The sequence below is a fragment of the Kogia breviceps genome, chromosome 20 (assembly GCF_026419965.1).
Source record: "Kogia breviceps isolate mKogBre1 chromosome 20, mKogBre1 haplotype 1, whole genome shotgun sequence".
NCBI lineage: Eukaryota > Metazoa > Chordata > Mammalia > Artiodactyla > Physeteridae > Kogia > Kogia breviceps.
The window spans coordinates 8775041-8789786 of record NC_081329.1 but is presented as its reverse complement, the minus strand read 5'-3'; the positions used below and the strand labels follow the sequence as shown (position 1 = coordinate 8789786).

The 14746-nt window shown below is 39.1% G+C and overlaps 1 protein-coding gene across 4 annotated transcripts in view; it reads right to left on the bottom strand.

Annotated features, from left to right (window-relative positions):
- Positions 1 to 14746, bottom strand: part of CSMD1 (CUB and Sushi multiple domains 1) — a 1661506-nt gene that overhangs the window by 179459 nt on the left and 1467301 nt on the right. For all 4 annotated transcript variants that reach the window (XM_067022449.1, XM_067022447.1, XM_067022448.1 and 1 more), the window contains exons 29-31: positions 12627 to 12814; positions 6780 to 6974; positions 2018 to 2134 (exon numbers count right to left, since the gene is read on the bottom strand). In XM_067022449.1, the coding sequence (XP_066878550.1) occupies positions 2018 to 2134; positions 6780 to 6974; positions 12627 to 12814 (500 nt within the window). The remainder of the gene's footprint in view (positions 1 to 2017; positions 2135 to 6779; positions 6975 to 12626; positions 12815 to 14746) is intronic.

Here is a 14746-nt window from a genome sequence, read left to right as displayed (position 1 = left end):
AGATTTTGTTTTAGAAAGGATACTCTGGTGATGCTTTTGCATGAAAATAGGGAGGAAATTAGGATATCTGATGACCTGTCTTCCATGACACTTCCCATTCGCAACTTGTGTAAGAAGCCCCTTCCCACAATAGGGACAGTCACCCCATCCCATAATATTTGCCGGGCATCTCAGGCACCCAAAAAGTATTTTACTCATCTTAGCACTTATCACAATCATTGAATTAATTGTTAACTGATCGATTCACTTCTCAGAAAAGAGTAAGAGGGGAAAAAAATATAGATAAGGTAGTATAGGTTTTTATTAAAGATTCTTTATAACTATTTTATTCCAGACTAAAGTTTTCTGCCCAGATAGAATATGATAAATTTATGCCATTAAACCTTTCATACTGGGAAATTATTATCAATATTTAGGATAGGAGTGTAACTTTTTTCTGCTGAAAAGTCATAATTGTGTTGTGATGACTCAATAAAACTTTATAATAAACTAAAATCATAAACTCTGGTTGCTACATTCTATTGTGATAATTATATTTTGTCAAGTATCCATGAATAAAAATAAAAGGAATATTCATGGGACAATAACTGGAGGAATGTTGTTGGGAATTTAGGTGAAAAAATGTATTAACTGAGGCTAAATAAGGGAGTGTAGAGGCATTGGTCCAGCAGAAAGAGTGAAAGTCTAGGACTTACTCTAAGTTTTACTGTCCATCTTCTTATATCAAAATAAATATTCTGAAGCCCCGTCTTTCAGTTTTTAAATGAGGTTGGTATTTTCCATTTGCTCATAAAGAGGACCCAACTCTCTGCGTTTTGGGAAGCTGGTCCCCGGCCTCCGCCTTGGTTTCCGTGTTCACACCCATCACTCTCCAAGTCCCAGGCACATGCCCTTCTGATCATGGCAAGAGGACACGAGGAAAGCCTTGCCTGAAACTTAACCAACCTTGAGAACTGGCAGAAAGCAGAAGCTAAACGATTTGGCTTAAGAGACTAACTAGGCAAGCTGCGTCGCACAGTTCATGAACAGCCCGTATCTAAAATAGCAAATGCTAAAATCAGTGCTTGGGGGGAGGTTTTCATTTGATTTTAAGAAGCCTGTGATTAATATAACAGAAGTTCATAGAAATCATTTGTCTCCCATATGCAAGTTTCTTAAGCAGAAATTAACTTTCTTGTCATATAATTGTACTTTTAAAATGTTTTCCCTCAAACAGAATCTAACCTTAGAATTTTTATCTGTTTTATTTCTATGAGTGGATGGCTGCTATTTTGAGTGTATAGAAAAAAACCTTGACTATGTTGGGTTCTAAATTTTACTGTTGGGAAAAAGGAACTATTCCATAAAATTATAAAAGCTACTATCTGGCTGACTCCAGAAAAGAATCCAACACAAAAATATTTTCCTGGTCAAGAGTGAGAGGGAAGATGTGGCGATCCGGTGTTGAGTAAACCACCAAGAAACCACCAGAGAAGGATCTTCTAGAAATGAAGCCGTCCCAGAAAACTGGCTCAGGTTGGAAGCAAAGTTTAGGAGGGAAACCAGGATGGCAGGTTTGGAGGGGTCAGATAGGACTCTGCCTGCTTTTACATCTCCTGTCCCTCAAAGGTGTGTTCACTGATCCAGTGATTTCCAGCATAATCAATAACCAAATATATGTGCCAATACCCCACAGGCTGATCAGTGCTCCCCTGGCTCACATGTGAGGCTGCAACCCTCCTCTACACACTAAACAACCAAAGGAGAAATGCTTTTTTCTAACAAAAATAAGAACAAAGGCAAATTTATTCTGATTATTCTGGATCAGAATCCGAGAAGGAAATTGAAGAATTTTATATCACACTGATAAAAGAATTGTAGTGGATCTTGTACAAGTTTGGAAAACCTGTTACTTTAAGTCATCTTCTTTTATATTATTTTATTATACCAAGAGCTGGGATATTTGTTTATAAAATGATGGAAATATTAACACTGAAAGAGATATGACAGTGAATTAAAAATAAGAATAAAATCTTACCAAATTCCTTTGGTACCGTTATGGAATAGAGGCAGATCTGACCAGCTGTATAATTGTGAGGGTAGTTGGGTGACAAGACGACCCCTTCGGATCCAGTGTACTGGCCTCCACAGGGGGCTGAAACAGACCAACAGAGAATTACATGCTGTGCAAAACCACATGGCAAGTGACAAGTGACCTAAAAAGGAAAGCACTGAACAAATGAGCATGATTCTTCAAAAACTTAACAAAATATCACAGTTAAAAACTGATTTTACATTGCTATCAAAAGTAAAATAAAAAGAAAAACAAAGACTGACCAGGTGAGAATAAAAGTAATTCAACTTAAGAGGAAGACCTAATATTATTTTTAAGGACGTTCTCAGACATGCTAAAATAATAATGAAAACAATTGTCATGATAATTAAAACAGGTCTGATAAAGAAAAATTCTTAAGTTATCAATACGTCAGAAGCCTACCAGAACTTTCTGGTTGATATCAACCATCATATTAACGTAAGAGATACAAAGATTATTTCAGTTTTCTATTGTCTTTATATTACTATGGGACTAAAAAAAAGTAATGTTTACTTTTAGTTCTTGTTGTGTTTTCATCGTAGATTCACCTCAAGAGTGACATGTGTAGTTACTAGTGGGTGTGGGGTCTCTTCCTATAAGTTCCATTAAAAGCTGAAGGAACCCAAAACTACAAAGTCAGGGCAGGTACATTGATGAGGTGTTATATGCACAGTTCAGAGAGACAGCGAGTGTGTGTGTGTGTGTGTGTGTGTGTGTGTGTGTGTGTGTGTGTGTGTATTTATTTTCCCTCTGATCATCTTTTTACTCTCAGCATTGCTCTTGCTGAGAAAATAGAAAAATACTGTAGCCTGGATATTCAAAATACTATTGTTAAACATCTTAAAATAGACTTTCAACTAAATCCCAGTTTCGGGATTAAATTGCGAATACTTCAATTCCTCATATTTTTACTTAAAAAGAGGTCCACGTCTGCTCATCTACTTAGGACACTATTTATCCACTGAAGTGACGCTGACTGCACCTCAGCTGTGCCCTTTGTGGCCTGACTGCATGCCTTCTTATCCTAGGTACACCTTCTCTGATCTGAATTCAGAATTATTTTTCAGTATTTGAGAAAGTTTATATTTCTATAGCTTACTTCTTCTTAATGTGACAGTTTTCAAGCATTAAAAAGGATAGGTTGGGGGTCCACCTGCCAATGCGGGGGACGCAAGTTCGTGCCCCAGTCCGGGAGGGTCCCGCACACCGCAGAGCAGCTGGGCCCGTGAGCCATGTCCGCTGGGCCTGCGCGTCCGGAGCCTGTGCTCCGCAACGGGAGAGGCCGCAGCGGTGAGAGGCCCACGTACCACAAAAGAAAAAAGAAAAAAGAAAGAAAAAAAGGATAGAAATCAGGGATAACGTGTCAAATCTTTTGAACGTTAATCAGCACATTGTTAAGTCCTAATTGATGGATGGGACTTTCTCCAGGATTAATAAAGCTGCTCAGAACGCTGATGCTAGTGTCAAAGCACCTCATTGATGAGTTGGCAGGAGACTTCCCAGGTCCAGCTTTACGCAGCTGGAAAACTGAAGTCATACTCTAAAAGTCAAAGGAAGACAGCTTTAATACCTGACAGTTATAATCTATCTATGATCAACTAGTAGAGATTTCCCTTAACTAAGCTAAGAGCAGCCTTCATGCTGATGTCTTAACTCAGAATAATTTTATCACCTTAAAACACTTACCATGGCTTTTTTTACAATCTTAAATAGAAAAAAAAAAAATTTCACTTTCAGATAGAGGAAATTTCTGTAAGTTAAATTTCAAAGCTCGAGGTTTTCAGTGAAATGCTGGGAGCCTCATTCTACCAGTTTAGATATATAACTTAATTTTAAGAAAATTAGCCATATAAATTCAACCAGGTTATTTCAGAACTATAATTTTTCTTAAACACTCAAAAGTTCAAATTTTTAAAAATAAGTACAAATGAAGAATGGAAATTATTTTCTTTTAGACATATAAAATTTAAGCACATCATTTTGCAAATATCCCTTTTCTATTAAAAAGTTTATCTGTTTCAAAGTTTAAACAACAAGCATAAATGAAAAGTGGAAATAAATCTTCACTGAGCTAATATTTTGATGCCCAAATGATCAAACAGAAATCTTATCAAACAAATCTTATATCTTCTGATATATTTGTTCAAGTATGACTACAAAAATTTATTTTGTTAATGGGCAGGATGAAAGATCATTACTTTATGATAATAGAAAACACTAAAAAATAAAAAGGATGAAATGAAAGAAAACAAACATGGCATTTTAGTTCCTCTGCTACCTTAAATTGCGCTATGCTTATACATTTTTCCCCAGATTTAAAGATAAGTGCGCAAGCTGCATAACATACTTCAAACACAACCAAACATTTGTGAAATTGAGAAAAATATGTAGAGAATTTTCATTTAATTCTTAACAATTACTCTGTCCATGTTACTGTGTTAAACTGAGAAACAGGCAGGGTCTTTCTCATGTTAGAAATTCTTTTATATTAATGTGATCAGAGAAGGAAAATAAATATGATGTTACTCTTTGGTAATTAATGTATTAAACAGATCATTTCCTAAATGAAAAAAGATTTGCAACAGTATTCATTGCAGACGGTAACAAGAAACTGACTCAACCATTTGGTTAATTGGAGTATATGTCTCATATATAAAGGCAACAAAATACAATCAAATTTGAATGTAAACCAAAAACAACATAAGCAAATAAAAGCCATTCTGACCCATGAAAGAGACTCCAGGCTGTTTCCATTTCTGTTCTAATTCAATAGGAAACCTCAATGAACAAAAAAATGTAGGCAATAGAAAGAAAAATTATATCATGAATTTAAAACAAACTAGCCCAAAATACATCCCTTAATATATGAACTATCAAAATGTTTGAAATAGAGCAACACCCGCTTAGTCTAACTGCTGATCTGCGTGATCCACAGGCATTAATTCAGCACAAATGTCCTGCTCTCCTTGAGGTAGCCAAAATAAACTATGGGAGAAGACATTTCTGGTTAATGATTTGGAATTTTTAGTTTTATTTAAATTGAAATAAATAACTTAGGGAAAAATCAGTGTGGTATGTTTTATGCACATGAATGTGATGACTGGTTAACAGAAACTATGCTTGAGTTCACGGGTCTTCAGATACAGAAAAAGAATCTCTAATTTAAAATTAGATTATTTATCTATTGCCTAAACGTGACCTCATTTTTCTCGTTTAGCCTATAGCTAAAGAATTTACCATCATCCCCCATAAGTTCAAAGCACGTTTGAACTTAATACAGGGCGCACTTTTCAGGATGCCATTTTGAGGTGACTCTAGTGAACGTGCGAGGACGCTCTTCTAAGCCCCAGGGAGGAGCCCTGTGAACCCGCTGACTCAAAGCTTCCTGTAACGTTTACACAGACATAAAGCCATCATCCGGACGCCCTGAACAGCCACGTGGGCCCTTCACCGCTCTCCCCTCGCACAGACCTCCTGGAATCCGAGAAGCAGCGATAATTATTTCCCTGCGTTTATTGCTAGAGGATAAAATATGGAAGACTAGGAAGACTTCAATTTTCACTGGAAATTGTTTTGGCTCTTCCCTGATTTATTCATTTCCTCTGCAAATGTGTGTGAAGTTCCCTGTCTGCGCCAACCTTGAGTACTGCAGGGCTGGAGGACTGGGTTCCTGAACGGAAAAGCTCTCAGGGTCACAAGACAAACCCAGAAACACAGACATGCCAGAGCAACCCAGGGCGTCAGGTCTGTTCGCCTGTGCTGTTTGCTCGGATTTTTCACGTACTAATTTTCTGAAGCACCACTTTGGTCGGAAGTTACAAGAAGCATCAGAGCCATCCTAAGGAAAAGACGTTTATTTCATCAGTTGCGTGTATCTAACTAAACCAGTCCTTGAGTTCATCCTAAAGTAACCTTGGAATCAATTTTTCTGTCACAAACCACAGGATGTTACTGTCTCCTTTTTAAGGTGTATCACACAGTCTGGAGTTTTGTCTGTGGAGGGTCCCACGAAGCTACCCACGAGACACAGAACCTGGAAGACGGCCCAGAAGTCTGTGTTCAGACCCCTCCTCTCAGCATACACCCCCACCAAGGGCAACTGCAACCTGACTTCTGTCACTGTAGGATGGCGCTGCCTGTTCTTGAAGGTTGACCTTACCCTCTAATAGGTGCTTTTATTAATTTAACGTACGTGAGGAATTACAAACTGTTGGTATTTGGGGGGAAATGACACATCCTTATATATGTAATATATGTATATGTATGCGTATATATGTAGAGAGAGAGAGAGGCAGAGACAGAGGGAGATACACACACACACACACACACACACACACACACGCAAAGAGAAAGGCAGAGAGAGAGAAAGAGAGCATGAGGGAGACAGACAGAGACAGAAGCAGAGAGACAGAGGCCACCTAGAGACTGGTAATTCCCATCTCTCATACACAAAAACAGCAGTTAGAAATGCCAAATGATCTAAGTGAGAGAAAAATGTCTCCCCTTCCAGAAAGCTGTGAGAATGGCTAATCCACTGGGTAAATTAAACGACCAAGGAAGGTCAAGTTCTTGTCCCACGTTGCTCTGCGGGGTTTCCCCACCAGTGATGAGGGGATACAGGACTGAAGTGCAAACTGTCTCCAAAATGAGAGTCCAAATTCCAGAGGGAAGCTATCACTGAAGGAAACGCCGGTTCCGTACATACCATTGCAGGAGGGCAAGACCCGGTTCCAGGTGGGTTTTCCGTCCGCTCCGATCACACACGTGATGGAGGACGGGTCAGCGATCTTGTAGCCAGAGTCACACTGGTACGTGACGCTTGAGCCAAGTTTGAAGTCTGTCCCAATCCTTGTCCCATTCATTATGTTCCCAGGGTCAAAACAGGCTTCCCGTGGCTTCTCTGCGGAAGACATGAACGTAAACTCCATGAGGGCAGGAATTTTATTTTTTTGTTGTCTGTTGTTTATAGTTTTAGTACCTAGAACAGTGTCCAGCATATAAAATATGCTCAAAAAATTGATTGACTAATTGACCGAGTTGTCAATTAATGTTCAAGTTAATAATTATCATAGAAAAATAGAAAAAGCTCCTTGCAATAAAATTATTTCTTATTTTTCAAATGACAATTCACTACAGAATTGCTGTTGAGGTTGATTTCCTGACTTTTGTACTTAATCCATGAAATCACAGCACATTTTAGGAAGAGATGGCAGAATTCGGCTTCTCAAGAGGAAATTGATTTAATTCATGTAAATTAAGAGTGATTTCTCATGCTGGTGAGATAAGCATGGAAAGAAGTTCTGATCTTTCACCACTCTCACTAAGTCAATGAAGCCACACTTAGCTGGAAAGCACATTTCCTAATCCATACGGGTCAAGCCCTGTGTCTGGGATGTAATAATTGCTCAACACAGTTCTACTCTAATTCTAAGAACTGCCCAAAGGAATTGAGGGCATGCTATGTGTCCGGCGCTGAGCTGGGTCTACTGCATGTTTTTCACTCAAATCTTCACCCCATCCCTGCAGCATGAGGAAGACCTGTGGCCCCATATTCTACATCTTGAGAATCTGAAGCTCAAGAGCGGCTAAATAACTTTCACAAAAACGCACTGCAGAGATCTGTCCAGCTGTGGGGGCCACTACAGGAGGCATTTGCTAAAAGCCTCTTTTTTCCCAGATACAAATGCAAAGCTCTCTTCTTTCTTTCTCACAGTCCTGCAGCTGTGTGGGTAGAGCCACTCATGCCCTGGTAGCATGAACATTGTAAATGGCATATTTCAGCAGACCTTCCGAATGTCTCTAAGTCGTGTACCTAGATCTCCTTCTGTTGTGTGCAATTCCATCACCTGAACTGCTTTCTGTTTGTGCTTGTCAACGTCCTTCTCTCCATCAGCAGAGCCCCTTGCAACGCCAGAAGGCTCTGAATTGAATTTTACAGATCTTCAAGGGATCAATATAGGATGTTATACTGAAATGTTTTTCTTCATGTTTTTGGCCTGAAGTTAAGAAAATGCTATTTGTCATGAATGTGTTATTCATGAATGGGGTTATTAATATCAACATAGGCTCAAGGATAACTTGAATGGATAAAATAAATATGTTTCAGTTCTATTTGGCTTGACAATCTTTGCCCCAGGGTTAAGCAAACACATAAAAAATCTCTGGAAAATATAAATGGAAGCCTTCATTTTACTTTTTAGGGGGTTGTGATCAATGTGGATTATGTTCCTTTTTAAGCATTTTCCCTTCCTGAGTGTCTACCTGTGGCCAATGAGTAAATCCACACAGTAGTGTTAGGAAGAAGACGCTCCCGGGAGATTGTGGAAGGTGAGCCGGTAAAGAGCAAAGATGCAATGAGCTCTGAAAACTACATCCTACATCCTCTTAGGAAGGGATAACAAACAGTGGAAGAGGGAAAAGCACAAACTTTGTGACGTCCTACAACGGAGAAGAGGCCAGTTTAACTGTATTTATTCAATATCTCTCATTATATTTTTAATGACCTATGTGTCAACATCAGCCAAACAGAGATCTCTTTGGCAACTGTTGGCCTAATTATTATAACCAGCTATTAGAATATTTTATTTACATACTTTGGTTAAAGTGCAATATAAATATATAAACATTATACTATCACGTGTATCAGACATGCTATATTATCATATATATATTATCATATGTATCATACACTATCTGTAATATATCATATGTATTATATATTATCATACATCATATGTATCATATGTCATGTATAATATATTAATTATCATATATATCATGAATTTATTATATCATATATATAAACTGTGGAAACCCCTCCAGGTCCTCTATTTTTGCTCTGGTTAGAGACTCACAGCAATAGTTGTGTACTGTGTTGGGACCAACACTCTCTAATCACTTTATTGAAAACCAGTTTGGATATTTCAAGGAGTAGGGGATATTCTGATAATTCTTTAACGCTGCCTTAGATCCCATAGAGAACAACACAGATTGTTTATTTTAAGCAAATAAGGGACAAATAAATAAAACTGGGCATGAGAACAGCCCTTCCATCGGATGTCGTTTACTCTGTCATCCAACAGAATGTACTGTCTAATAAATACAAGTACTGGTCTAGGGCATATATTTTTATCCTATAGAATGATGGAGAACGGGCTTCCCTGGTGGCACAGAGGTTAAGAATCCACCTGCCAATGCAGGGGACACGGGTTCGAGCCCTGGTCCGGGAAGATCCCACATACCGCGGAGCAACTAAGCCCGTGCCACAACTACTGAGCCTGCGCTCTAGAGCCCATGAACCACAACTACTGAAGCCCATGGGCTACAACTACTGAGCCTGTGCTCTAGAGCCCACGAACCACAACTACTGAAGCCCGTGTGCCACAACTACTGAGCCTGCGCTCTAGAGACTGCGAGCCACAACTACTGAGCCCACGAGCCACAACTACTGAAGCCCGCACGCCTAGAGCCCATGATCTGCAACGAGAAGCCACCACAGTGAGAAGCCCGCACACCGCAACGAAGAGTAGCCCCCGCTCGCCACAACTAGAGAAAGCCCACGCACAGCAGTAAAGACCCAACTCAGCCAAAGATAAAAAATAAAATAACTAAAATTATATTTTAAAAAATGATGGAGAAAAAAATACATGCCTGTTGCCTGATTGGCCTTTTTGATCACTTTTTGTTATAAGTGTCTGTTGGTTTAGTGTACTGTTTGGTTAAATACCACTCCCACGATTTTCTGCTGTGTTGCAAATTGAGACCTCTGATGGCCAGTTTTTCTTCATTTCTCCAAATGCACCGCATCGAAGCTTTTACTTGCATTTACTCAGCGGTCAGTTCAGGATGTTTGGTGATAACTCATGGCACGCTTTTTGCTTACAAGTTGTCACATTTCCTAATGAGATGACTTCATTACGTGGTGTGCTCTGCCCTGGCTCCTGCCGGTTCCGCTCACGGACGCCTCCCAGGACGCCTGTGCCGAAGCCGCCGGGCCCCTGGGGTCACTCGGCAGGACTGCCCCATGGCTCCTTCCGGTCAAGCCCAAGAGCCGGGTCCGCCCCCTGCTTCCCTCACCACATGGGGCCTTGTACTTGCTGGATGCTGAATCATTGCTGTGTCCTTCCTTTTTTCTGATGATTTTTTTTTCCACAGGCTCCACTGAAGAACTTTTAAAGCATGAGAGCTCTAGCGCCCATTTAGAAGGCTCTGCTGGTCCCCAAAGAACCAGACCAAACAGGCAGCCCTGTCCCCCTATCACGAGGGACACAGTTCTACTGCATTTACCTACTCATATGCAGATTCTCTTACCCTTGGATGCCCTGGGGAATACGAGGTGATGACTGATGTACAGTCTTATTTTTTCCATTGAAGTATAATTGATTTACAATATTATATAGTCTCAGTTGTACAGCACAGTGATTCAGTATTTTTGAAGATTATACTCCATTGTAAGTTATTACAAGATAATGGCTGTAATTCCCTGTGCCATGGAAAATATCCTTGTTGTTATCTAGTTTTTACGTAGTAGTTTGTATCTGTTATCCCATGCCCCTAATTTGTCCCTCCCCCCTTCCTTCTCCCCTTTGGTAACTATAAGTTTGTTTTCTATAAGTTTGTCTGTGAGTCTGTTTTTGTTTTGCATATACATTCATTTGCATTATTTTTAGATTCCACATACAAGTGATATTATACAATATCTGTCTTTCACTGTCTGACTGATTTCACTAAGCATAATTTTTCTAGGTCCGCTCATGTTTCTGCAAATGGCAGAATTTAATTCTTTTTTATGGTTGAGTAGTAGTCCATTGCTGGCTCATATGGCAACTCTAGTTTTAGCTTTTTGAGGACCCTCCATGCTGTTCTCCATAGTGGCTGCACCAATTTACATTCCCACCAACAGTGTAGGAGGGTTCCCTTTTCTCTACACCCTCGCCAACATTTGTTATTTGTAGACTTTTTCATGATGGCCATTCTGACCAGAGTGATGTTATACCTCATTGTTGTTTTGATCTGCATTTCTCTAACAATTAACAATGCTGAAAATCTTCTCATGTGCCTGTTAGACATCTGTATGTCTTTCTTTTTGGAAAAATGTCTCTTTAGGTCTTCTGTCCATTTTTTATTGCGTTGTTTGCTTTCTTGGTATTGAGTTGTATGAGCTGTTTATATATTTTAGATATTAACCCCATGTTGGTCTCATCATTTGCAAATATTCTCTCCCATTCCTTACAGTCTTATATTTAGATGAAATGTATGATTTTTTACTCATTATAGAATGGGCGTTGTCATGGTGACATGCACTTCAATGAGTTCTTATTAATACAGAAACTGTCTACTGATATGGCAAATACTTAAAAGTACTGCTGTTAATTATTTGTGAACATTAATGGATCCCATCCAAAAAGCACAGCAACTCCTTCAATTGCTGAATTGTTTAAATTTTTAAAAATTGTATATTGTACTAAAGATCAGTAAATTTGTAGATTTCGGTATTTTTGAGGAAGTAGATTAACTTCCTACTTAAAAACCATATCAAGACATACAAGTCCATTAAAGGGTTAACATAGATGAAACACACCTTATATTTTATTTTATAATTCTAGTAACTAATAACTAACTCAAAAGTTTAAGTAAATGTATATATTTTCATTATTTTTTTTATAAAGTACTCACTACTGTCAATTAATATTTTGATAAATCCTTTTCTCTGATTCTTTGTAATATACCCTGTGTTTTCCTTGTTCACTTGAGAAACAGATTTGAAAAAAATGTATATTGATTTTCATGAACCCAACAGCAAAACGCTTAGGCTGGGGTGATCTTTGTGAGTCTGTCTGTCTGTCTTCTCTGGATGCTAGCGACGGGGGTGGTGGACCCCAAAGAAGTGGGAGTCACTCATGAGGTGACCCACGAAGAAAGCTCTGACCAGGATCAGTGCTTGCCCCCCATCAAACCAACCACCACGCATGGGCAGGACAGGGAAATGGCAATCGATATTTTACATCTTGAAAAATATTGAGATAAAAATAAGCTATTTATCGGGAATTCCTTGGCAGTCCAGTGGTTAGGACTCCATGCTTTCACTGTTGAGGGCTCGGATTCATTCCTTGGTTGGGGAACTAAGATCCTGCAAGCCAAAAAACCCCCAAAAAACAAAAAATAAAACCCAAGAAACAAAAACCAAACTAAGCTATTTATGCACTTAAATTGAGTCATCCTGAAGAAACAAATTAAGATAGTAAAACACATATTAAAATAATTCTTAAATACTCAAATTATTTATTGCACAAATCATAATTTATCTTTAAATGGCTATGAATTTGGAAAAAGAAATCTCCCTCCCCTATTTTCTTTTCTTTCAGCTAAGGTAGAAATGCGCGTTGGAAATTTCTTCTCCACTGGCGAGATCGACCCTGTTCCCCAGACGATTGAGAGAGATGTCAGAATTTTATGCATTAAACAGATAGGCAAGACTTTATAAATAAATGCTTATGATTAAAGCAATCTCGATACAAATTACTTTCCTCACAAGTTAAACTGGTCACGGTACCTTTAAATTCAATGGCGAACCCCGACAAGCCCACAGAAGCATCACTTCGAAATGCCAGAAAGAGACTATTTCCACTACTCTCAATTCTTTCTGGGGCTTGAGAGCCCTGGAAACTTCCAATGAGAGGGCTGTTGGAATCCTCTCCTTCATAGATATGTAGGAAATCATAGCTGGGCTCCATGTTGAAACTAAAAGGAAAGAATATTAATTAGATTATGCACCTAATATATGTGTCTCTTATCTTCCAGACTATAAAGTCTCTGAGAGCACACAGTGATTTTATTTGCCTTTGTAAAATAATTTTTAAAAATTAGGACAATCCAAAAGTTAAATATAATAATCAAAATGGCAATAAATAACAATTAAACAAATACTATTAGTATTTTATACAATCACCAACATCTTCAATACAATATGATTTTGAAGATAATCTGAAAGAAAATGAATCCTTATCACACAGATATAGTATCTCTTCCCTATAACCATGATATTTCTAATGAAATGCAGTTTGAAAGAACAGGGTTCAGAAGGGATGCATTCTCACTGGTATTTGATTTTTATGTGAATATTTTTAGTTTTAATAACATATATCCTTGATGTTACTGACAATTCTTAAAGTTAAAAGATATTTTTGTTTGATTTTACTTTTAAAACTGTAATTGCCTCTATTTGCTTAGATAATTTGGCCAATAATAGCAGTCCCTACAATGTTACAAAGTATGGAAGTCAACTGTTTCACATCATTTCACCTTGATTGGATATTCCAATTTTCTCTTCCCCTCTCCCTCCCGCTCTTTCCCACTCTCTCTATTTCCCTCTCTGTCTCTGTCTCTCCTTATGTAAATTACCGTAATAATTTCCAAAGTCGAACAATTAAAGCCCAAAGCTCTCAAGGGGCATGCAGCTTTAAGTGTCTCTGCCACTTATGACGAGAAGGGTGATGACAGTCTGGGAACTTTAAACATACACCTCCTCTCAAGTGACAGACTGAACTTCGCTTACATGTCCAAGATCTCAGTGGGACCAGAATAAACAAACACACTAGACAGAGGTATTGACGTAATCCATTCTGACTTGCCCTCCTCTGTCCCTTCATGTCTAAATCAGGGCCTTTGGGGTCTTCACCGTGGACCGATCCATGGGGCTTCCACTCTCTTTCCTGTCCCTTGACAGCATATTTGTATCCAGGGATGGAGAGAGTCAGGAGGTTTTTTAATCCCGAACATGTGCTGTTGTTTAAGTGGCTTTAGTTTATCTGGCTATTCAAGGGATAAAACGTGAACCCAAGGTCTTTCCAGAAGCTGCCCACTGCATTCGGAAGGAGGTAGCACGGGGGACCACCAAGGGCCCGACGTTAGTATGACATCTGGACCTGCATCGTGCCGTCCCATTTCCTGCCAAGGTGCCCTCGCTCTCGTGTGGGGTCCTGAACACATTTATTCCAGGAATTTGTCAGACGTATCAGAGTCTGTTTATCTGACAAGTTCCCTGAAGCTGGAAATGAAGAAAAAGTAAAAGACTGGAGTGACTAAAGAGTGAGTAAAGAGGCCAAGAGGAACCGCATCAACCAAACAGAATTTGGTTGGAATAACAATTTTATTTGGAATAGTTTGCAAGGATGTTATTAGACTCTGGTCATGCTGTACCCCTGATCATTGGCATAATTAATTATTACGATAGATTATTTTTGAACATGGAAGCACGATCACGCAAAAACAAACATATTCTAACTACCCTCTCCTTTTGGATGTGCCGTCACACACACATAGAAGTCTGAAGTGATATTTACAATGAATGACAGTTCCTTTGGTTAAATCCTGTCTTATTTCTACCTATACCAGATGCAGAGATCGATAAGCGCCAATAATAGGCCAAAGTCTGGCCATGCTTTTAAACCAAATTTAATTTGAGTTCCAGTGTGTGAGTCACATCAGCCCCACAGTCTATAGAAGCCTGTGATAAAACACTCCTCCCCGAAGACCCCCCGAGTACCAGGGTGAGCCTTGAAGCCCGTATGTGCTCCAGGTCATGTCATTCTCTGCCTTCCTTGTTAATAATGCCGGGCCCCCCTCCCCTCTCCACACCTGACTGCAGTCACACTCTTTCAACAGTGCATCCTG